At 37.1% G+C, this 25,572-nt stretch overlaps 1 protein-coding gene across 1 annotated transcript; it reads right to left on the bottom strand.

The window, feature by feature from the left end:
- Positions 1 to 2,533: 2,533 nt before the first annotated feature.
- LOC131899894 (DDB1- and CUL4-associated factor 12-like protein 2) lies at positions 2,534 to 4,135 on the bottom strand. Its single transcript, XM_059251364.1, has one exon. It carries the CDS (start codon positions 4,130 to 4,132, stop codon positions 2,723 to 2,725), a length of 1,410 nt encoding a protein of 469 aa, XP_059107347.1. The 5' UTR covers positions 4,133 to 4,135; the 3' UTR covers positions 2,534 to 2,722.
- Between the last annotated feature and the right edge of the window lie 21,437 nt (positions 4,136 to 25,572).

Below are 25,572 nucleotides of genomic sequence, written 5' to 3' on the forward strand. Positions count from 1 at the left end.
CGATGAGACTAGCTGGCATGTATGACAGTGATCAAGACTCAAACCATACATTTAATATCAAAAAAATAACTTTTTGTTTAGAGGTCATGATGAATGTCATAACATTTTTATAAAAAGCCACTTACATTTTCTCATGTATCATTTGTCACAATAACTTCCTAGTATACTTCCTAGACATTTATTCTGTTTTCCTCTAAAAGTAATAGATTACCAGCATTTCACAGTACTATGTTCCTAGCACTGAGATATCACATCGTATCCTTATATAGTCACTTCTTTACTGGGTGCATTATCCCAATATGTGGCTTAAATCCAACATGCTAAACTGAATTGATCACCTTCCACTTGTATCTTCTATGCTAATGTATCTACAGTTATTTGTTGCCACAAATTTTGTGTCCAAGACAGAGTGTCAGAGTTCATCTTTTTTATTTTTATTTTATTTTTTTAGTTTTTTCACCTCCACATAAAGTGCCAAATATGAGTTTTTCACTTTATCTCCCTCTTATTTTTTCTATTAACTTTATATCTTTCCTGGAGTTCCTTCAATATCATCTAATTCATTTAGCATAACTGAAACCATGGTATCATAGACCACAAAACCAAAAATAATTACAGGTACTCTTCTTCAACTCAATTCCATGTATGCAAGCTTAAACCTTTATTTACTTGTCTGATAGCATTTATATTGCTTGTTCTTATTTCCTCATGTTCTTAATCACTGTTTTAGAATGCCACTTTTAGAATGACCACAAATGTGATTAATTCAGCCACATTGGCTTGGAAAGTATTAAGAACTAGTAGATGGGAGAATTTGATGGTACACTGTGGAAAAGGTCATGCCAGGCCTCCACTCACCATTTACTCAAAAATTATTTTTTAGAAATTCACTTTTACCTATACTTTGACAAGTACAAGGATATATGCATCTAAATACTTACTGCAACAATAATGTCTATCAAAAATACAACATTCCAACCATGTAGTGGGATGACATACAGTAAAAACAAATTAGTTATATCTATATGAATTTTTTAACAGAATTGTATACATGTCTAGAGTATGGGTAAATCACATAGTCACAGGTATCGTTAGGGATGCATTGAATCTCTCTAAGTTGTTACATATACACAAAAAAAAAAAAATTGTAGTTACGATGGCCAGAGAACAGGAATCCAGGAGTGGGAGACATTTCATTATATACTTTTAAAAAAACATCATGTTTGTGTGTCTATGTGAATGTAGACCATATGTGTTCAAAGTTCCACAGGAAACTGGAAAGAGTGTCAAATCCCCTGGAGCTGGAGTTAAAGGCAGTTATGAACTTTCACACATGGGTCTGGGAACTGAACTCAGGAAGAGAGAAAGAGATCTTAACTGCTGAGCCCTTATCTCCAGGTCCAGTATTATTTATCTTTTAATCTATTAAAGTTTCTTTTACAAAAGCAAATGTGCAAAATGATGTGTGCATAGCTGAAGGCAAAGCTCCTCTCCCAGAAAAAAATGTTGATTTTGATAATACATTCCTATAAGTACAATTAATAACACAATGCATATTTAATCATTTTAAAACTTAGTTTAATTACTATGATGTTGAACACATTTGTATTTCATTTTTCTACGATACATGACATACTCAATAGTTATCTACATAAAATGATTATCTATGTATCCAATACAAAATTCAACTACACCCACTCTGACCATAACTACTGGCCTTTCATTGCAAATGGCTACCTGGACTGTTTCTTGAATGTTAAGGAAATGTTAATCCCCCAAATACCTTCCTAATTATCCTAAAAATTTAGGTCAGATTTGATTAGCTATGTAAATCTTTAACATAAATGGTACTAAGGAAAGTAGGTCATAATACAGTACTTTTAAAATAGAAGGTTTTAGTACTAAGCATGGTAGTGATCAGGTTTTTCTGAAGTAAAAAAAAATGATTAATAGCTTGAACAATATTATATAATTCTGTAAGAATTATATACATGTTAAAGAATTTTATATAACCATAATGTACAATCAACCAGTACTGAGTTTTCTTACATTCAAATGGAAGACACTCCAAATGGTCATAATCTAAATCTTGAAATATATTTTATAATTTTATTGGAGTTTTAAATGATGGATCAGCCCAACAGACATTTTATAAACATTTTTTTCTCAAAATGTCATATACACGCAATGTTTAAACAACTTGAACATATTATTGAAATGCTGGTAAAACCAAACTGCTGAATTGCAGTGAACACAATGACTGCATTAGCCTAAGGAAAGAAAATACATAAATCACTCAGGAAGGATAAGATTAAGACTTACTCGACATTTTTGTATGATACAGCAAAATGTAGTGCTCTGAGAAAAAGTGCCAAAGTCACACCAAGTTTTGATTGCCAAAAGGATCTCTCTCTCTCTCTCTCTCTCTCTCTCTCTCGCTCTCTCTCTCTCTCTCTCTCTCTCTCTCTCTCTCTCTCTCTCTCTTCTCCTCCTCCTCCTCCTCCTCCTCCTCCTCCTCCTCCTCCTCCTCCTCTCCTCCTCTCTCCTTCTTTCTGTTTTCACTTTCTCTGTGGCTGAGCACAAAAAAGTTGGGCCAAGTCCACCTTGAAGATAAATCACACATAATATTAGAAGTGTGCATGCGCACCTCACACACAAGCACGTAAGTGAAGAACCTTAGCCTGAACTGAAAGATAGATAGCCTTACAAGGACATAGAGGCTTTAGCTCCAGAGGCCTGCATAGTTGCCATGGAGGCCTGAAGGGAGTGGACCTCCACCCACAAAGAGCTTCATCTCAGGCCAGTTGTAGCAGTGAGTGTAGAGTGCGTTGGGGAATTCCTCAGTGCCACCAAAGTAGTTCACCCAGAGTTCATCTTGGTTGAGCCAGCCTCTGCCACAAGTTAGTTTGAGCTTCCTCCCTGTGCGCACAAGAAAAGAGTCTGGACTGGCTGAGGCCCTCTCCTCCAGGAACTTCTGGGCACGGATGTCATAGAAGAGCAAAGAACCATGTCCAGTGCCCACGGTAATGATGTGCTGGTAGAAGCTCAGGGAACGCACTCCTGTGCCTCCCTCTCGGGAACACAAAGGCCTGATGTTCTGCTGGCGTTGTCGTGGATCCAGGAATGAAACATGAGACTGGGAACCCACAGCATAGAGGGACAGCTCATCACAGTAGGTGAGACACACGTTCTCCCGGCAGTAGGGCAGCCTTAGGGACAGCAGCCTGGACAGGGAGCTCCGGGCTTTCCACAGGTGGAAGTAGCCATCCAGAGACACGGCTCCCAGCTCCTGGTTTTTGCCGCTGAATGCAAGGGCTCGTACTTTGCGGTTACCCGGGTTAGTGGTGGCCCTGGGAATGGCCTCCATGTCCCTTGGACGAATGTGTGAATACCGTGGAATCCCTGAATTATTGTGCCAGGGAATGTTGCCACTGAACATGTCGGGATCCACCCGCCAGAGTGCCACGGTGCCGTCGCGGGATCCACTCACAGCCACCGTGTCACTCATCCATGCAATGGCGAAGATCCAGTCCCTGTGGCCATTGCGGTCCCCTAAGCACACGGGGTCTAGGGTGGGCAGCTGGTATACTGCTAGACTGTTGGGGTTTTCACCCCCTGTGGCCAGGAGGGTCTTGGAGGGATTCAGCTGGATAGCGTGGATGCCACAGGTGGGTTGGGCACGGGTTTGCCCAGGCCCTCTGTCCCGCATCAGGGGAATGCGGGTAATCCGGCCGGTCTGGACATCAACCACGAAGAGCGTGTTGCACTTGGTGCCACACACCACCTGCCTGGCATTGAGCCACTGCGACGCGAACACCTTGTTGAGGGGGCCAAGCGTCAGCTGGCGCTCCCTCAGCAGCTCGGGCAGCCTGACGACCCCGTAGCTGCGCAGGTCGCCCTCGAAGCCCCCCAGCCCCGGGTGGCCCTCGGCGCCCAGCGCGCGGCCCTTCAGGTAGTGCACCAGCGAGCGGCGAGCCACGGGCCGCCGCGGCCTCTTGGCCAGCAGCAACGGCCCCTCGCCGTGGCCGGTCCCCGCCGCCGCGGCCGCCCGGCCAGGCGACGAAGAACTCCCGGCGCCCCCCTCGACCTCGGCGGCTTTCCGCTTCCTGCTACCTGTTTGCTGAGGGGCCATGGTGGGCGGCGGGCGGGCTGCAGAGGCGGCGGCGGCGCGGCGGCGGCGGCGGCGGCGCGTGGCACCCGTGTTGGCCGTGGTGGCGGTGGAGATGGCTGTGTCTCCGAATCGGCGGGGGGTGGGGGGGGTGGGGGGGTGGCACGAGATCCCAGGGGCCAGAAGGCTGGGAGATCCCCGGGACTCCGAGTGTCCTGGGTCCGGGGTGCTTTGGTGGCCAAAGAGGCGAAGGTGGCAGCGTGGCTCTGCAAGGACTGTGAGCTTGGAAGGAGCGGGGCGCCGGCGGGCGGCGGAGAGAGGCGTTGAGGGTGGTGGCTGTGCTGGGGACCTGGGAGAGAGGGCGGGTAGTGCTGCCGTCCCGGAGATGGTGAAGTCAGTGTGGGGCTAAAGAGTGTGCTGGAGACCTGAGGGTGAGAGGCGGAGGCAGTGGGAGGGGCGGTTGGCCGTGGGGTGCTGGGTAGCACAAGCCAGTCTGGGTGGGGGTTGGGAAGGAGCAGAGGGGACGGGCGCGCGGGAGGGCTGTGTGGAAACTCTGGGGAGATTCCTAGAGGGCTGAGCTCCAGGACGCTCAGTAGCTAAAACAAGTTTTTTTTTTCACCAACCTCCCAACAGCTCCCAACCAGCCTTAAAACCAAAACCTAAAATATAGCCAAGCAGGGAATCAAAAGGAGCACTCATCATGACATGTGGGAAGAAATAAATGCGCACTTGGTGTCATCAGGGGACACTTTTGACAGAGGTTGTTCTTTGAACTGGACCAGGGATGGAGGCATTTCAAAGTGGCCTCTTTAGTTTCTTTCTGCTGTCTCATTGTTAGGCCCTTTGCTGGTTGAGTTTTCAACTATTATAACCTTATTTTGCTCTTGTTCCTTTTTATCTTCTAAACTTGAGGCTCTGGAGCTACTAAACTTGAATCCCACAAGGATATCTTGCTAATTCCCACACCTTGACCCCGGTTCCAGCCAGGGTGTGGTAGGGAAATAGTCCAAAGGGACCTTGGGAGTTAAGCAGGGTTACTGTGACATACAGGCTAGAGGTGAAGGAAATGATGCTTCATTACCTACTCACTTCCCAGAAACCTCAGAAGCTGATGGGGTCCAGAATAAGGGCAAGGAAGAGGTCCTAGAGAGAAAGACATCCCTGTTCTCCAGTTAGGGGAAATCCAATCCACATAGTCGGGACCAGGATTCCTGCCAAGCTCCATCTTGTATGAGAGGCTATTTCAAGCTCAGGAAGGGACTTGAGGAACACACCAGATATCCCTAGTTGCAGATGGCAAAGAAGAACCTTTCAATGGAACAACACATACACACTGTAAGAATGCAGGTATTCAGAGTAAGGGCTTGGCAGTCTCAGGAGTAATGAGGCTTGTACCTCTTGTGCAGCTTCAGTGTCTCCAGTTCATTTATAGTTACACACTAGGCATGACCAGTTTCAATGCATGTGTTTGAGTGGGAGATCAGTTGCTCTTACCAAAGCACATGAACCTGACCCTCTTTCACAAAATTAGATGTGTTAAGATGGATGCATGTGGTCTCTCTCTCTCTCTCTCTCTCTCTCTCTCTCTCTCTCTCTCTCTCTGTAATATAATGTATCTGACCAGTCATATGAAATAATGGCGCTGTTTTGTTGTTGTTCTTCCTTGTACACAGCTTTACATTTTTTTGTAAAGTTATCTCAAGTCTACAGATTCCAGGTGCAAAATCCCATGGGCCAGTTTTACCACTCCAAATGAACTGCTGTGTCCCAGTGCATTCACCTCATTCATTTTCTCTGTGTACACTGCATTATTAAGGAAGAGAAAAGATGGTGCATTGGGAGTAAGGAGAGGTAATGTTACTGAAGAATAAGTGACCAGAAATTCCTTTATCTACTAAAAATTTTTTTCTGTTTCTAAAATATAAATTAGAAAACATGTAATACTTTGTAGAATATATTTTACTATTGCATAGAATAAAATAAACTCAAATTTGGGGCCTGTATCAGTCTATTTATATGTATGCCTATTGGATATGTATGGTTATTTCTGCTATCATTTCTTGAAAGTCTGGGTATAACGTCTACTAAACCTTTGAAAGGCCCAATGTTCTATTTTCATTCCGCCTTATAATGACTTTTAAAATTAAGTTCTGTCTTTATCACTGTTTTAAAATGAGTAAATTAAAACTTAAAAAAGGTAGTCATTTATGGTCTCATAGTCAATGCTACACTAGATATAAATCTTCACCTGATTATATTACATTTTCAAATGAATTGTACCCTGTATTATTCCATCAATATTTTTTGTTTCTTTTCTTCAAAGTGATACAGTCTACGTTGTGGAAATTTTGTCATATTTGCTTCTGAAAGTTAAGTGTAATTCCCAAAATCAAGAAATGAAGAAATACTAAATATGAATTATGTACAGAAATGTCCATACCATATTTGAAGGCAATATATAATCTTAAATGTATGTATATTTTGTTCACTGATTTTTCTCTTGTTAATAATTATGAAACAATATGCTCACATATTTTTGCTAAAGAAAATACAAATACAAAAATTCTGGTATGTCTTTCTATTTTTGTTAATATAAATATAATATTTTGTATTTAGTGTTCAGAATCTATGTTTTATGTATTCAAAACACCATTCACGTCTACACTTTTAAGTTTCTCTGTGAACTTAAAGGTATTAAGCAATATTTGAACAGATACAAGAGATTTTGAGAGATGTATAGATTGGTTTCAGCATTCAATTTAGAGTATTTATTTACATTTAATTGCTTATATTTCTAGAACATAATGTTTAGAAGTATATAAAGCTGCAAACTATTGTTGAAGTTGTAGACAAAATGGCATACTGGTAAACCATTCAGAGTTCTATATAGTCTTCTGCATCTCCACCAGTTATGTCTCTTGCCTTTGAAGTATATTGTATCTATGAAAACAATATCTTCTCTGTCCTTACAAATCTTCCTGTCCATTACTGATTTTTTCCTTCTAATTACCCTGCTTCCTTCCTGTATTAGACTTCTTTCCTCCATTGGATGAGATCTCATATTGAATAAATGTAAGACCGTTTCATGCTGTTCTGTAATTAATTAATTCATTTATATTCTTTGTCTCAATCACACATAAACACTTCAAGAGACACTAGGGTAACATTTTTAATAAATTCACATTATCACACAGTTCAAGGTATGCAGTTCATGCCTAATAAAATGTTATGGTCACTTGATAAGAATAAACAAAACAATTTATCCAAAATGTTGGAGACATTTTGAAATGAAATTACTTTATTTGACAAAAATGAAGTATTTTATTGAGTTGTAATAATGCTGTGGAATAATCCTTTTATACACTCTGAATTTATATTACTCTCATTGGTTTGATAAAGGGCTAACTGGCCAGCAGCTAGGCAGGAAGAGTTCAGGTAGGAGAGCCAGACAGCGAGAATGCAGGAAAGAAGAAAGGCAGGGTCACTAGTCAGACACAGAGGCAGCAGGATATGAACATACTGTGCTTTCTGTATACCGTGAGTGTTGCTCTAATTGATTGATAAATAAAATGCTGATTGGCCAGTAGTCAGGCAGTAAGTATAGTATAGGTGGGATAAGGAGAGAGGAGAATTCTGGGAAGTGGAAGACTGAGTCAAGAGATGCTGCCAGCTGCTGCCATGAGAAGCAAGATGTAAAGTACCAGTAAGCCATAAGCCACGTGACAACTTATAGATTAATAGAAATGGGTTAATTTAAGATATAAGAACTACATAGCAAGAAGCCTGCCACAGCCATACAGTTTATAAATAATATAAGCCTCTGTGTGTTTACTTGGGTCCAAGTGGCTGCAGGACTGTTGGGTGAGAGAGATTTGTCCTGACCATAGGCCAGGTGGGACACAGGAAAACTTCAGCTACAGAGTATAGATAAGAATTATGGGTTAATTTAAGTTGTAAGAGCTAGTTAGTAAGAAACCAAAGCTTTCAGCCGAGAATTTATAATTAATAATAAGTCTCTGTGTCAATTATTGGGGAGCCTGTGGTCTCAATGAAAAACCCCACCTACATAATAATGCCACAGAGCGTTTTATGCTGATATATAATAATCTATGGATGTATACTTCTAGTATACTACAATATCACTGAATTATTATCCATATATAATTATTTATAAGTCTGCTTATGCATACGATTTTTGACATATTTATGCATTTACATTTTTTTAAGCATTTTAAACCTTCTAGTGTGCAAACACAGAATATCCACTGCCTTGCTGGTACTTTTTTTTAGCTTATCAATTTAGAATGAGTTTAGAGAATTTGTTATTTTGATTTTTTGATTTGACACCATGAATATAATCTTTCTACTTTTTTTTTGGTTTTTTGAGACAGGGTTTCCCTGTGTAGTTTTGGTGGCTGTCCTGGATCTCACTCTGTAGACCAGGCTGGCCTCGAACTCACAGAGATCTGCCTGGCCCTGCCTCCCATGTGCTGGGATTAAAGGTGTGTGCCACCACCGCCCGGCTGAATATAATCTTATATAAGTATTATTCCAAATATATTGAAAGTGTTACTATTATTTTTAGCTTTCAAGCTAAAGTAGTCTCAAGAGAAAGGCACTGACAACTGAAAAAATGCAAGGCAAGAATGGGAGCAACTAAGGAGTCTGAGGAAGTAATCATGGATATTACTTTGACATAAGATTACTTAAGAAAATATATTAATACAGGCTTCATGCCAGATATGTGTATGTGTTTAGAAATTAGATTGAATAATCATTTCGAGTATGTTAAGTATAGATGTAAACTAAAGTTTTGTTTGAAGATATTTGTGACATCTTCTGTGCATTTGTAAGAATTGCTCTTGAATTATTCTTATCAGCAATTATGAATTAAGTACACTAAAATGAAGCACAACCAGACTTGTGCAAACCAAAATTTGGTAGTGATACAAGAAAATTATCCTTGGGTCAGTGAATAAATTTTCACTTAATCTCTATTATAAGTAATACTATTTTAATTTGTGACTTTATGGTGTCTCCTAAGAAAAACAATTGTAATTCTGGATTGTAGTCTTTTGGGAGGATTCTTCTAAACTTCTTGTGGCAAAAACTGGTGAAGATTTTTCCTCATGCTGAGTTTCTTCCTATGATGGTTCTACCAAAGTCATATTCTGTTGGAAGGAAGAAGGAATCAAAGATTAGGGGAAATTTTGATTCTATGTCCTCCACTTGGTGCCATTTCTCTCAATCTCCCTAAGCAAAAGGAATGTGTCACAGTGTCAGCATGGCCTTTTTTGGGAGAAAGGAAGTTCAGTGATGGTTATATGCTTTATAGGAGGCACAACAGGGTAGTGGCTAAAGAGAGTGGGCTAGGGAGCCTGATAACAAGGTTTTCTTTTTGGTTCTATGACTTGCTCACCTTAGAATTAAGTTATTATATTTGTTTTGTATTTATTATCTCATGCATAAAATATTCTCTCTCTCTCTCTCTCTCTCTCTCTCTCTGTGTGTGTGTGTGTGTGTGTGTGTGTTTGTGTGTGTGTGTGTGTATGTGCATGTATATATGAGTGTTTTTGTGTCCGAGAGAGAGAATGGAGGGGTCAGATGGAGGGGTCAGAAGGAGGATAGAAACAGCAATTTACATATTATAGGCACTTAATAAGATTCTCTTAAAACATGCCTGACTTTCTTCCTTTCCACTATTTACCATTACAAAGGTTGTGTGGTACCCAGAATAATGGAGTTTTTAAGGCCCACCATATTGTAAAACAAACACATTCATCATTACTAAAAGCTAGTATATTCTGGAACAAAATATTTGTAGAATTGGCTACTCTTCTACTTGCATAATCTCAATTATGTTGTGAAACTATAGATGAATATTCATAGGAGAAGAATGTGTTCTAGAAATAACTTTACAATGTGCTAGTAGATCTTAAAGGGGACATTCAGAGGGGTTCTTCTATGAAACATTCATATTTGGGCTTTATTCTTAACAGTTGCTAATATAAATATACATTCCAAAAATAATTGATACTTACTTACACATAGAAAATTCCATATCTGGTTATACTAGATAAATTGGATAGAAGTGACTGAAAATTTATACAAATCATGCATTGATATCAGCCAGTTATGTAAAGACATGGGTGAAATTAAGCTAGTGAAGCAGATTGAGAAGGCATTGTACTCTGCACTCTGCAGTATTTTAACTGAAAATATATTTAAATTATTATATTATTTACCCTTAATACCTTATTATCACTCAAAATATCATATAAGCCAATGCTTCCTATTTTTATATTTCTATCACAAACCTTTGTTCAACTTTATACATGACATTTTAGATCTTAAAACAGAACTTCAAACTCAGCGTATATAACCCCCGAATCTTGATTTCAATGCTCATGTTTCTGAACTTTTTTTATTCCCTGTCTTCATGAATTGTACTACCATGCATTCAGCTGTTTCAAACAAACTTCTAACAATTATCCTTGACACATATATCTCCCCTGAGTGTAGTTCTAATATTCAGTCTTCTAACCATTTTAAATCCATTTAGTACTCAATATTTCACTGCTACCCCTAAATCTCCAACCTATTTAATCTTGATTGTATAACTGTAGTAGCATGCTAAGTCATTTTTGAGAGACTCCTTCCTTTTCCTCCTCCAGTAAGTTTTCCACACTAGAGTCAATGCAATATCTTATTGCAGATCCTGTCTTTCTACTACACGGATTTAGACAAATCTATACCTACCTGTAGTCCTAGAATTATAGATCAAAGTCCACAAAGCACTCTACCAGACCCAGCATGATATAATTTATGTTGCCTTGCCAGAGTTCTTTTTCTCATTATTTTTATTCTCTGGCCACAATGGACCTTTTTAATGTGCTCAACACTGTCTCATAAGGTCATGCCTCAGATCTTTTTTGCATCATGTTCTCTCTGCCTGAAATGCTTTCTGCCTGTGGGTCATCTACGTTTTACCTCCCACGGATACCTGAATTTGTTAAGTGCTTGTTTTTTATATCATAGGTAAAGTGTCATATTTTGGGAGAAAAAAATCCCTTGGTGCCCCAAAATAGGCTAGAACATGGTACCCGATTATAAAACATTGTCAAAGTAAAGTTTCATGATTTTTGTCACAGTAGGATTTCATGTGAATATTTATGACTCTTTTTATAATGATTGGTGATAAGGACCTCGTTCTGCATGCTGTCAATATGTGTTGCTGTGATTGGTTGATAAATAAAACTGTTTGGCCAATGATGAGGCAGAATAAGGTTAAGAAAAACATCCTAACTGGAGAGTGGGAGAGGAAGGAAAAAGACAGAGCAGGGAGACACTGATAGCTGCCGCCAGGAGAAACAAGATGTGAAGATACTGGTAAGCCACAAGCCACGTGGCAAAATATAGATTTGTAGAAATGGGTTAATTTAAGATATAAGAGCTAGCTAGCAAGAAGTCTGCCATGGCCATAGTTTAAAAATAATATAAGCCTGAGTATGTTTATTTGGGTCTTAGTGGCTGCGGGACCATGGGGCTGCAGGACCGGGCAGGACACAGTAAAACTTTCAGTTACAGATTGACAACTAGAACACTGCCTGAGGATAGGAGAGGTGGTATTCATTTGGCTCATTTCAGTTCCCAGTGTTTAGCCTGAGTTAGAAGTAAAAAAATCAATATTTACTGAGTGAACATTTAGAGATCCTGGAACTTTTATTGGTTTATCTAAATCTTTCATGCTTTGTGATCAACCATGTCCTTATTTAGCAGGAGTTGAAGGTACAATCTTACTCGAGTCACAATTCTTTTTGAATGTATTAAAAATGCAATCCAAAATAGTCTATTTCTGTGAATCTCAAAACTTACTGGTGTGATTGACAGCTCCAGAAAACATCACACAAATAGATCAGAAACACAAAATAATGCTGTCAACCATTGCTGTATCCTCTTTCAGCTATGGAGGTATCAAAAACAAAAGATAAAAGACTATTTCCAGCTTTGTGCTGTTATCACAACTTCAGTGACAAGCACCAAGAATGACAGGTTGCTATGGTTTTTAAATGGAAATTCAGTCATTCAATGCCTATCTAAAATGGACATAATAATTATAAGATTTAACAACAATTCTGTGAAATGCTTTTCTAAAACAATTGATATGTAATGCTTATAATTATTTAAAAGGTACAGTACTACAATCACCTTTCTCTCTCTCTGTGTTTAAAATATAATCTACAGATATATGTTCAATATAAAATCAGAGTAATTTCATCTCTGACTATTATCATTTCCAAATTTTGTGAACTTTGAAAATCTTGCCTACTTACTTTGAAATGTATAATTAATTGCACATTATTATTATGTTAATAACATTGATATTGAAAATAGTCTTCCAAATCTCACATGTTAAGTTCAAAATTATTTCTTGAAGAATAAATACTTTATAGAATGTGGTGCATTTGGTAGCTGATATATCATAAGATGAAGTATAGTAGTGAATTCCTGATTTACAAAGTTTTTCTACATTCAAAGAACATATTTTGATAATTATCTCAGCTAAAGTCATATACATAATACTAAAACTTAGGATTAGAAGGGGAACATTTGTTTAAATACAATGATATAGTTCTTAATATGTTTCGTAAGTGGTACCTGTTTTGTTTTTATTTATTTTTTCTAAAGCTCCTGCCACCAACTTTCTTAATGAAAAAATAGGATGTGGTTTCATCAGAATGGGAATACAACTCAAGCTTGCCATTATTGATAATATGGAGTTAGCCATTGTTATGTTATTGTAGATTATAGCATGAGCCTTTTGAAATAAAGGACTGTGAATCCTTACAAAACTTACTGAACCTCTTTTCTGTCTCATTTTAACACTGAACATGTTAACTTTTCATCTGTTAGAGTGGTATATAAGTAAGTGTTTGATAAGTCATAGATGTTTTAAAGTACTAACACAGACCTCCAATATCTCAGGTTTCTTCCAACAATTTAACCAAGTGATAGTATCTGTATCTGTGCATCCTTTTCTCCAGATAGCTTACCATCTCCCTGTGCACTTGTTCAAGTTGCCCACCTCTTTCAGGCCCTATCTCAAGCTGTGACAACTTACTTGACTATAGCTTTAAGTGCATCTTCTTTTGTATAATATACATAATTTAATTATAGTAATTAATTTGTTTGTTTCAGAAATTAGTTTGCCTTATTTATTAACTAGAAATAAATTTTAACATGCATATAAACACCAAACATACATACATATATTTGGATCCCAATATCTAGCACAGTGCTGGCGTATTAGTAGGACAAATGCATTTGCTCACTGAATGTACAAATGAATTCATCTTCTATCAAGACCATTGTTAATTCAATATAATAGCATTCAGAAGGTTGGTTCAAATAATCTCACTTTTATTCTTGAATCACCTTAGGCTACTGTTCCATAGGATCACATTACCTTACGATATGCTTAATCAGTTTCACTCACTTGCACTTTAATGTTATCCTTTAAACGGTTCTCAGAGGTCGTTATAAACAGTTCTATGAATATCCTCTCTGCATTTATTGTAAATGTGTTATGAAGGACACTTTTCATCATATTGCTAAATGACTCCTTTGTACAAAGTCACACAGTAAATTAACTTTTATAATTTGATGTCAGAAGCCCTTATCTCTGTGAAATTATTATATTTCCTTATTTCTGATGATGTGAACTGTGTGAGAGTAGGAGCTGTGAAGTGGGAGAGACCTTGTGGTACTGCCTAGAAATTCAGTTAGTTTTCTAAACTCATTGACCTCACCTATAAAATGAGGATTAGACATTCAGAATGAATACATATGCATATATATGGACATATAAAATATCAAAATATCTTTATTGTTTTTGAAATTTAATGTGTTCAATGTGTAGTAAAATATTTTTTAACTTAGTTGATAGGAAGCAAAATGATAATTGCAATGCTGAATCATCATTACAACTATATCAAAATGTCCTCATCCTGAAGTTTGATTTTGGAGTTTCAGTAGAGACCTAGCAGCTCCTCCAGAGGACTAGTTTCCATTCCCAGCCCCTACACAGTGGCTCACAGTCATCTGCATTTCCAGTCTCAGAAGATTTAACTTCCTTTTCTGGCCTCCACGGGCATTGGGCACACATGATGTAGATATATACATGAATGTACACAAAACACACATAGAACAATTAAAAATAATGTGAAAAAAACAATTCATTTCCATTCATTTGCTTACAGACTTTGTAATTGAATTTTTTATTTACTTATCTATTCATCAACTGGTGAACATTCAGTCTTTTCCTGTGTCTTTGCAGTTGTGAATATAGCAGAAATGAACATGGATGAGCATGTGTCTTTGTAGTATGATGTAGAGGCCTTAAGTGTCTGTGAGACCTTTTCAGAAGTAGGGGCAGAAATGTGAGAGTCAGAAGTCAAGGAGGTCCAGAGCAAATCAGTGTATTCTATACTTTACAGGACCAATGCACTGATAAAGAACAAGCAAGTGTTGGTGCATATGTAACACCTGCAAAAAATAAAATAAAATCAGCCAACATTGCACCATGGAGAGGGAAAGGCTCGAGACCCTACTCCTAGCTGAGGAGCTATTGACAGTTGATGGCTTCTCAGGGAGAAGGCTTCAGTCTTTATTAATAATATTACCTCTAGTGGGTCAACCACAATCTAGACTCAGACCATAGCCCCACACTCATGAACATATGAGTATCAAGAATTGGACGAAGTAGATCATTTTTAAGAGTTATAGAGGGGAGAAGTGGGGAGTGAATCTGGGAAGGCTTAGAGAAGTGGGGGATAAATATGATGAAAAGACATTTCATTCATTATGAGTTTTCAAAAAAAATAATGTTTTAAAACAAATGCAACTAATTAAAAGTTTATAGAATTTATAAACATGTTATTCACACTCTTTTTTAAAATCGCCCTAATTACAAAGTCTATAGTTATTATTTTCGTAAGGCAATATAAACAGTAGGAAATGTTGAAACATAAGTAACAGAGGGAGAAATTCCATTGTTTTTGTAACTCTTCTGGATATGCCATGATAGCATACATGTCATATTTAGAGACTATTCTAGTGAATCCACTTCTGATAAGAATTTTGAAATATAAATATTTCGGCATGTATTGAAGTAGCCTTGATTTGCTATAATTAAGAACGAGGAGATTAAAGATGTGGTTATCCACAGAATATGGATATGAAGAAATAAAAGAGCAATAGAAAGAAAAAAATTTTTGAATAAAATAAAAAAATGCAGAATATTCAGTTTTTCTGTAATCTCACTGAACTGCAGGGCAAGCCAATCATATAATTTTCTGAAACATGACTTAAAGAAGAAACAGTGAGAGGCAGCAAAAGTGTTCGAGACATAAAGATGCTTGCCATTAGTCCTGACAACCTGAGTCAATACTCAGAATTTATTTCCCTCCCACAATTTGTCTTCTGATCTCCAAAAGTGGAAGTATAGGTACGTGCATACAAATATGTACTCACACATATATGTACCTGACCAAAAAAATATTTTGTTAAAAAAGAAGAAATAATGATTCCCCAACATTTTCTGTAGTTAAAAAGAGCAACTACAGAACATGCATTTGAAATGCTCTGTGTTGTGTCTTTGAACAAAAGGGAGAAAAAAAGGCACAATATAATGGTAATTAAGTAGATTACAATGAAAATAATTAATAAATAATTGCAATTACTCAAAGAAGTGATTAATGAAATCAATGTAGCTAGAGTTTTCCTGCCTGGCCCACAGTCAGGACAAATCTCTCTCACCTGCCAGTCCCACAGCTGCTCAGACCCAACCAAGTAAACACAGAGACTTATATTGGTTACAAACTGTATGGCTGTGGCAGGCTTCTTGCTAACTGTTCTTATATCTTAAATTAATCCATTTCCATAAATCTATACCTTGCCACATGGCTCATGGCTTACCGGCATCTTCACATGATGTTTCTCATCATGGCGGCTGGCAGTGTCTCTCCAACTCAGCCTTCCACTTCCCAGCTTTATTCTCCTCCTTGTCCCGGCTATACTTCCTGCCTAGCCAATGGCCAATCAGTGTTTTATTTATTGAGCAATCAGAGCAACACATTTGCCATACAGAACATCCCACAGCACCTGTGATATGCTATGAACACATTTAATAGTAAGAAATACAAAGATTAATGAGATTTGAAGCCTTTGCTTTAAGTGGATTGACATTTGCTTATGACAAAAGTGAAAAATGGATAGACAATGAAAATACAGCAAATACGTTCGCTAAATAATTATTGAATAAGTACTGCATGTTAGCAACTTGTCTGAGATTTGTAGGAACAGTATATATTTACGTATTTCCTGTTCCATGTATAATGACATATGCAGTGCATGTACCTATAATGGTTACATAAGCAACAGTCATAGTTACCATATTGTTTTATACTGTTCATGAGACATGCCTTCAGATTTAAAAATTATCTTATATGCTCCACCCACAAGGAAAAGGCAAATCTTTTAAACTGTGTTGGTGCAATGTAGATGATCTTATCTTTGCAGTTTATTTGCTGCATCATTTATTTGAGAAGGTAGTGAGGATGGATCAGGAGTTCAAGGCCATTTGACCTCTATAATGAAACCTTGTCTCAACAACCAATCCAAACAAGCAAAATATAGCCTGTGTTTATTCTTGACATACACTGTACTATAACCTGTACATATACAAACTCTACTCTATATAACAATCTGTATAATATAGGTCATTTTCTTTTAGTTTTATAGATTAAGACCTTCAGATTTTAAAAGGCAAAATAAGTAACTAGCACTAGTCAGAAGTGACCATCTAGAGATCTTCCCCTTTATACTTCACATTGCTTCCACTATAATTTTATTTTTTATAACTTTGTCAGTGCTTAAAGAGTAAATAAAAGTGAGGCATAAAGACAGAACTACGTAAGCTTATATGCTGTAGTCTTAGTGCCTATTTATTGATTGCTTTGGAGATCTCTCTTAAACCTGAATGGCTGGATTAGACACTTAAATATGGAGAAAATGCATAGCCTTCCTACCTTGCCTAGCCATGCATTGCCTCTACCAGGGTTCCCAGGAATCTATGCCTCTGTCTATCCATGTTCTTATGTCATTCCTTCCTTTTTGATATGGTCTAACAAATTAATTTATTCTAAACAATGTCACATAGAAAAAGAGATGAAATAATACTTGCATGAATAGTATAAGAAAAAGCGTATCTGTTTAATTTTCTTATCTGATATTGCAGTGGCTCATTCTGAGCAGATGAAGCTGCTGTATTGTGAACATCCCTTTGAAGAGATACTCAAGATGAGAAACCAGTGTGAGCTCACAGCTAGGAAAGGCCTAATACTGTTCTTATGTCCATATGAATGATCTTCAGAGCTTATTTTCCACACTTATCTCCAGGGGAGCTATGATATTATGTCATAATCTTAATTGACATCTTTCTTTAATGTATTTGTTTTTTTATTTTTTGTATTAAGAAATGTTTTATTCATTCTACATACCAACCACAGATTCCCCTCCCATCCTTCCTTTTGCTCCCCACCCAGCCTCCCCCCCCACCCCTCATTCTCTCTTCTTAAAAGGTATAGCCTTCCATGGGGAGTCAGCAAATCCAGCACATTCAGCTGAGGCAGGTCCAAGCCCCTCCTCCTGCATCAAGGCTGAGCAAAGTGTTCCAGCATAGGCAATGGGCTCCAAAAAGCCAGTTCATGCACCAGAGATAGATCTTATTCCCACTGTCAGGGGCCCCTCAAACAGACCAAGCTACACAACTGTCTCACCCATGCAGAGGACCAGTCCCCTGCGGGCTCCACAGCTGTTGGTCCAAAGTTCCTGAGTTCCCACTTGCTTGGTTCGGTTACATCTGTAAGTTTCCCCATCATGGTCTTGATGCCCCTTGCTCATAGAATCCCTCTTCCCTCTCTTTGACTGGACTTATGGAGCTCAGCCTGGAACTTGGTCATGGCTCTCTGCATCTGTTTTTATCAGTTAGTTGATGAAGAGTCTATGATGACAGAGTAATCACCAATCTGATTGCTGGGGTAAATCAGCTCAGGCACCCCCTCCACCACTGCTAGTAGTCTAAGCTGGAGTCATCCCTGTGGATTTTTGGGAAGTTTCCCCATACCAGGTTTCTCCCTATCCCTATGATGTCTCCCTTTATCAAGATATCTTGACATTTTGAATGTAGTTTATTTTTAAGAATTTTCTTTTTTATAATTTAATTATTTTTATTTCATATGCACCAGTTGTGAGCTGCCATGAGATTTGTGGGAATTGAACCCAGGTTCTCTGGAAAAGCAGCTGGTGCTCTTAACCACTGATGCATCTCTTCAGCCCCCTGAATATAGTTTATTGAAAGATTTTATAAGTCAGAAATGTTGTACTAGATTCTCTTGGTTCAACATAAGCTTGATGGAAAAACTTTTTTTTTCGATGGTGAAGACACTGAGACCTCTGCTGTGGGATGGTCTTTCTGTATGCTGTGAATATGTGTTGCTACCGTTGGTTAATAAAGAAGCTGCTCTGGCCTATGGCATGACAGGTTATAGCCAGGTGGGAAATTCAAGAAAGAGACAGGGGAAAAAAGGGTGGAGTCAGGATAGATGCCATCCAGACGCTAAGGAACAAGATTTCAGCAGACCGGTAACACCATGACCACGTGGCAAAATATAGATTAATAGAAATGGGTTAATTTAAGATGTCAAAACTAGCTAGCAATAAGCCTGAGCCATAGACCAAACAGTTTGCAATTAATAAACCTCTGTGTGTTTATTTGGGATTGAGTAGCTGTGGGACACAGGAAAACTTCTGGCTACAAGTCTCACATATGATAGTAAACAGTCCACACAGGTACTATACCTCCACTTAAAATAATTTTGAGATTCTGTGTTTTAAACTAAGGTTTTTTTTCCACAAAAACTAATAATTACATAAAAGGAAAAAATATTTCCAGATGATAAAGTTGATTTAAGCGGGATTGCTCATTTAACAAAAGGCAAATAATCACATTGCTTTAGGCCTTGCACAAACATTTGCTCAGCCTAAGATTGGGGGCTTTTAGAGTGCCTCCCCAAACTATGCTGTAGTTTTTTTTTGTTGTTTGTTGTTCAGAGGCACATGACATTTTGATTTATTCCTTAAATTATAGAAGTCTCTTCATTTTATTTTTCTTTGTTTTTATATTTATTTATTTACACCCCAGCCACAGTTTCCCTCTTCTCCTCCCAGTTCCTCCCCGTCCCCCTCTATATTCCCACTACCTTCAATCCACTCCCTCTCTATTTCTGTTAAGGAAAGAGCAGGTTTCTTATGAATATCAACAAAACATGGCAGGCCAAATTATGCTGCAGTTTTTAAGTATCTTAATATTGCACAGATATTGTGGAGGTCCTCATATATAGGGAGAGCTATTGTTGAGAACAACCATATAAATATCCAGAGATAAGCATTTGAAAATACTCCTCTCCATCCTTAGCTTGTTACATTATCTTCATCCACATGTCTACACTGGTGTCTGAGCTTTTAAGGGTGCTGGATTGACATGGATGTCCCATCTACTTCTGTGGTTAAGAGCTCACATTTACTTATTTTTAACTCTGATTAATAATGAGTCTCTACATTGGCCCACTCTCTGATACAATAGGAAGCTTCTCTGGCCGGGTGGTGGTGTTGCATGCCTTTAATACCAGCACTCGAGAGGCAGAGGCAGGCAGATCTCTGTGAGTTTGAGGCCAGCCTGTGAGTTCCAGGAAAGGCACAAAGATACACAGAGAAACCCTGTCATGAAGAACCGAGAGAGAGAGAGAGAGAGAGAGAGAGAGAGAGAGAGAGAGAGAAGAAGAAGAAGAAGAAGAAGAAGAAGAAGAAGAAGAAGAAGAAGAAGAAGAAGAAGAAGAAGAAGAAGAGGAAGAAGCAGCTTCTCTGACCAAGGATGGAGGCAATTCAAATCTATGGATATAAAAATAAATATTTGCAATAGTTTGACAGCATTACAATTTGGAAAAAAATATCAATTGATTTCCCTGTAGCATCTATGACTGCTCTACCCATGGTTTTCATCATGTTCATAGTTTCATGGGAGATAACCCATGCCTAGCACTGAGATTTTCATTTAACGACCCTTATCTTCTGGGAGAAACACTGTGAACTAATGTGATGTGCTTTTCAAACTATTAAAAATGTTAATTAGACTATAAACTCATGGAATTTCATAAGGCTTCTTATACATCTTATTTTTTTAACTCACACTCAATCCTTCCCTTTCTAGATTTTTCCCATATTTTCTGTCTCATCCTAGGTTTAACCTTTAGATGGCATTTTTCTCCCCTTATAACACATATGATCTACTTTCCAATTTTACTGTATTTTTAGTTGAATTGAAAAGTCATAGGTTGTCATCTGACTTCTTCATATACACTTCAGTATAGTTAATCCTTATGTCCCCTTCTTTCCTGTCTTCCTCACTCTACTACCTGCTTGAATGCTTCTGCTCCCAAAATTATCTCTATACTTCCATTTTCCCTTTTTTCTATAATGTCCCATCCCTAAGTGCATCTCTCCAACCAATGTCCCAATTCTAGTTTCATAGCTCCTACATATATTCCATGTTAAACACACAAAACAAAAAATTTGAAACTAAGTCCTTCACATGAGTGAGAATACATGCACTTTCTCTTTTTAAGTCTTAGAGATCTTGCTCAGTATAATTTTTTTCCAGTACCATCTATGTAACTGTGTATTATATTATTTGGTTTTTCTTTATATCTACGTTGTATTGTTATATAACATGTTTATGTATACCACATTTTCATTATCCATTGATCAATTGATAGGCATCTAGGTTAATTTCATTGCATAGCTGTTGTAGATAAAGCAGCAATGAACATGGATGTGCATGTACCTTTGTAGTAAGACACAAAGTCCTATGCTGTGGCCTCAAGTGGTACAGTTAAATCTTAAGGTGCATATATTTGTATATTCGTGAGACTAATTTCCACAGTGTCTGTAATAGTTTATAGTCTCAGCAATATTAAATGAATCCCCCTTTCCTTATATCCATGGCTGCATTTGTAATCATTTGTATTCAAGAGTATGGTGATTCCGACTGCGAGATGGAATTGTAATTGACTTTTAATATTTTATTTTAATTTCCACAAAGACTAAGGTTATTGAACACTAAAGTGTTTACTAGTGTTACACAAATCTTAAAATGTCTTATTAACAAAAAAGAAAAAAACACTTGGAGCCAGATATAGGGGTGAACGCTGAAAGATCAGAGAAGCAGAACAAACCACAGCCAACCTCACCTCGACAACTCCTCAGCCAAATCCTGTTTCTACAGACTGAAAGCTTCTGAGTCCTCACCCAGAAGGGATCTCAGCTGAACAGCCTAAAAGCCTCTAGTTCCTGGTCCTTGCACATTTCTGCTTCCTGCCATCACTTCCCGGGATTAAAGGCATGTGTCTTTCCCAAGCAAGACATGAGATCTCAAGTGCTAGGATTAAAGGTGTGTGCCACCACACCTGGCACTGTTCCCAGTGTGGCCTTGAACTCGCAGATCTCTGCCTCCCAAGTGTTAGGATTAAAGGTGTGTGCCACCATTTTCTGACCTCTATGTCTAATCTAGTGGTTATTCTGTTCTCTGACCACAGATAAGGTTTATTAGGGTATACAATATATTGGGGGACACAAACTATCACCACATACTAGTTCTTTGTATTTCATACTCAGTTCTATAGCCCATTTTGAGCTGTTTTCTCAGCGTTTAGATGTTTGAGTTATTTGTGTATTCTAGACACTAATGTTCTATCAGATTTATAGCTGGCATTTATTTCACCCACTCTCTAATCTGCCTCATTACTCCATTGACCATTTTCTTTGCTGTATAGAACCTTTTTGCTTTTGTGAGATCCCACTTGTCAGCTGTTTGTCTTTTATTCAGAGGTAGCAGAATTTTATTTAGAAAATTCTTACCTGTGCCTACAAGTTGAAGTGTACTTCCTATTTCTTACTCTAGCAACTTCAGGCTATCAGGTCTCATGATGAGGTTCTTGATTCATTTGGAGTTGAGTCAAGTGCAAGATGAAAGTAAGGATATGTGGGAATACTTTTATTCTCTTGTGAAATGGTGAGAAAAAGAAATGTAATTTAACTTATGTAATGTACTATATCAATAAACAGAAATATAGTACATTACATAAGTTAAATTACATTTCTTTTTCTCACCATTTCACAAGAGAATAAAAGTATTCCCACATATTACTTAGTTTTCCACTTACAGAACTTTACTAAACTAAGAAAATAATTTATGGTTTATTAAAATGGTCTCATCGTTTTGTGATTCTGTATACTATGTATCTGCAATCAATCATCTGTTTAGCATTCATTATATTGCTTATATTCATTGATATAAATCTGGTATGCATTTGTGTGTATGTTGTGTAGCTTCTACATTCTGAAGTGCACTGTTTTTGCAATGATATACAATACAGCTGCACTGTTTGGTTACAGTGTTATTCACATAATTCTAAAGTAGGAAAGACTCTCATAATTTCTCTACCTACAGTGGCCTGATTATATATATATATATGTAGATATAGATATAGATATACACCAGACATCTACAAGTATACCTAGGTGACATTAGAAAGAGAGATTTATGAGCATTAGAAAACCACACTACAAAAACTAGGGTACTGGACAATAAATATTACAAAATTTTCATACTCTAATATCCTAGGTAATAATTAGTGGCATAACAAAATATGCAAAATAAAAAGAAAATTTTCAAGAAGTTTGAACTAAAACTTGAAGTTATATGTGTATTATGGCAAAAAAACTGGTTAAAATTTATGATAATCACTGCGATTTGTTTGATATATTTTATTTCAAGATCAGTTTTATCTATTTTAACAGAGTGTTTTGCTATACATTCCAACATTTATAGACTTGTTCATAAGAAACTAAAGCCTTGCTCTGTACTTGTAAAAACATTTCCTAGGTATCAAGACCGACAATGGAACTTATGATACTGATCCTTTTGAAACTATAATTTAGCACTCCCCGTTTGGAGTGTATATAGCTCTTGTTGATACAAAGTGGGTTGGACAAGAACATAGACACTTTTGAAATTTTACTTTGGCCTCCATCCTTTGAACATATTGGCATACCCAAGAATAGAAAGATTGACAAGGTAATACATGGAAATATGCCATTGGTAACAAGAGAAAAATCTTATGATTTATCTTAAAGCTCTTTAAACATTGAAACTGAAAAGAGTTTAATTTACATCCACGTACTAATATGAACTTAAAGGAGCTATTTTTGTTCTTCTGCATGCAGTCTCCATCATCTGTTCCTGTTGTATTCCAGAGACAAATCAAAATAAATTTACAGTAATAAAATTAAGGGCTTAAGCATGCTGTTCTTGTGTCTGTTCAGAAGTTTCTTTTTTCCCTCCTACTGCTCTTTAATACAAATTTTCAAACACTGTTCACTTAGTAACAAAGTTGTTTTATACAAATGTATAAAAATGTGATTTTGAAATCCTAATAATTTAAAAAATTTATATTACAGGCCCCACAAAATGCAGCAATTTGCAGCTGCAAATATCATTGAATATATCAAGTGAACATACATGAAAACAGCAACAATTCTTTCTACCTTAACTTTCCTCTCAAATATAAAGGGTTTTTGCAATTTTCGATGAAATCGTGTGCTAAAATTTAAGTCATCTGCTTTTCTTGGCAGGAGAAAAACTGCTGACCTTTCTTAAGTACATGAAGCAGGGTGTCTCATGTTGTTTGAAGACATTTCAAGTTTTCTTTTTAATGTGAGCTCTATGTGAACAAGGAGTCTTGCTTGACTGTGTTTTGAAAGTGGAGAGAGATGCCAGATCCCAATTCTCCAATGGAGATCTGGCAAGTTGCCCAACTCAATATTCATCCACTGAACAGAAAAATATTAATGCTTAGAGAAATGAATAAAATATGCATTTAAAATGTATAAGTACAGTGTGTCACTTTTTGTAAACATTTAATGAATGGGAGGAATGAGACATTCCAACTGAACAGATTCATAGATACAGCAATGTTCAAAAAGAAAATATGTCATAAAGTTTATGCAATGTATAGTTTCTGAAAATTCTTATACCGATACGATTATAAGCATATAAAGATGAATATTATCAAATTTCTCAAGCTCTGACAACAAAAGAATAATCTAAGTTTAACACATTATGTACAGAATGATATTGAAGATATTTACTGATCCCTTTTAGACTTGTGTTTATCTTATTACACAAGTAATTAATTTAATTATACTTAGCTATTGACTCATTGATTTGCATAACACAGCAGTTGAAGGCAGATGTTTCAAATCATATTTTATTTGTCTGACAAGATATACAAAAGTTAAGACTACTGGAACAAGTTAAAACATATACATACAGAAATAAATTAGTAAACATAATTTTATTTCCTGAAATGTATAAATTGATGCAAAATATCATATTGAAATTCAACTATACCCAAACCCATTTCTTTCTGTAATTAACAGCATTGACAACACTATGACACTAAAGAAAACCAGGGCATATGCTGATTCTCAACATGCATTCATTATGTGGCATGAATGAGAGAAAATAATATTGCTTTTTGGCAGCATTTAGAAAAGATTCTGCTAACAAATATTTTTGGTGTAAACAAAAATATCTTTTCATGTAAACATGAAACTTTAAAAGTGAAAATGCCAAGCAATTACAATTTTACAGACTACATTTCTTTTATTTTGTGAATGATTGAGCTATGTTGGTAAATACATGCCTTTTTCTTAATGCCCATCTTTCTATTACATGTCATTGAAAACTTCTTAAGTAAGTAATGGGTTTTCTCTTTAAGATATTGGCCTCTCTCCATCCTCTGATCACAATGGAATGTTTATGACAAAAGAAACATTCAGCTTACTTTTGTATATTCTAGAATGCAGTAGGTACATGGATTAACATCAAGTATCAGTTACAAACCTCAATCCTGAGCTAAGAATATGATAATTCAGCTTAGAGTTTTGTTACATATTTAGCAAAAATATTTATGTGTGAAATGTCCAAGGAAACTTTTAATAACCAAAACTGCAATTTCTTTGACTTGTTTAAGTGGCATAGGAAAAACGAAACCCTCAGAGAAAAACAATCATCTTTTTGAATCCTGTCTCCAGCAAGTTGACCTGTACAATCAGAGGTGGCATTAACTTCTTTAACTGTTTTCCTTTACACATAAAATATGGTGTCATAGTTAGTGTTTTATTCCTGTGAAGAGACACTACGACCATGACAACTCTTCTAAAGAAAAATATTCAATTGAGGCTGGTTTACAGTTTCAGAGATTTAGTTCATTATTATCATGGCA

This window comes from Peromyscus eremicus, chromosome X (genome assembly GCF_949786415.1).
Source record: "Peromyscus eremicus chromosome X, PerEre_H2_v1, whole genome shotgun sequence".
Lineage (NCBI taxonomy): Eukaryota > Metazoa > Chordata > Mammalia > Rodentia > Cricetidae > Peromyscus > Peromyscus eremicus.

Coding starts and splice junctions, on each gene's coding strand:
- LOC131899894 (XM_059251364.1), bottom strand. CDS start 4,132: ATGGCCCCTCAGCAAACAGGTAGCAGGAAGCGGAAAGCCGCCGAGGTC.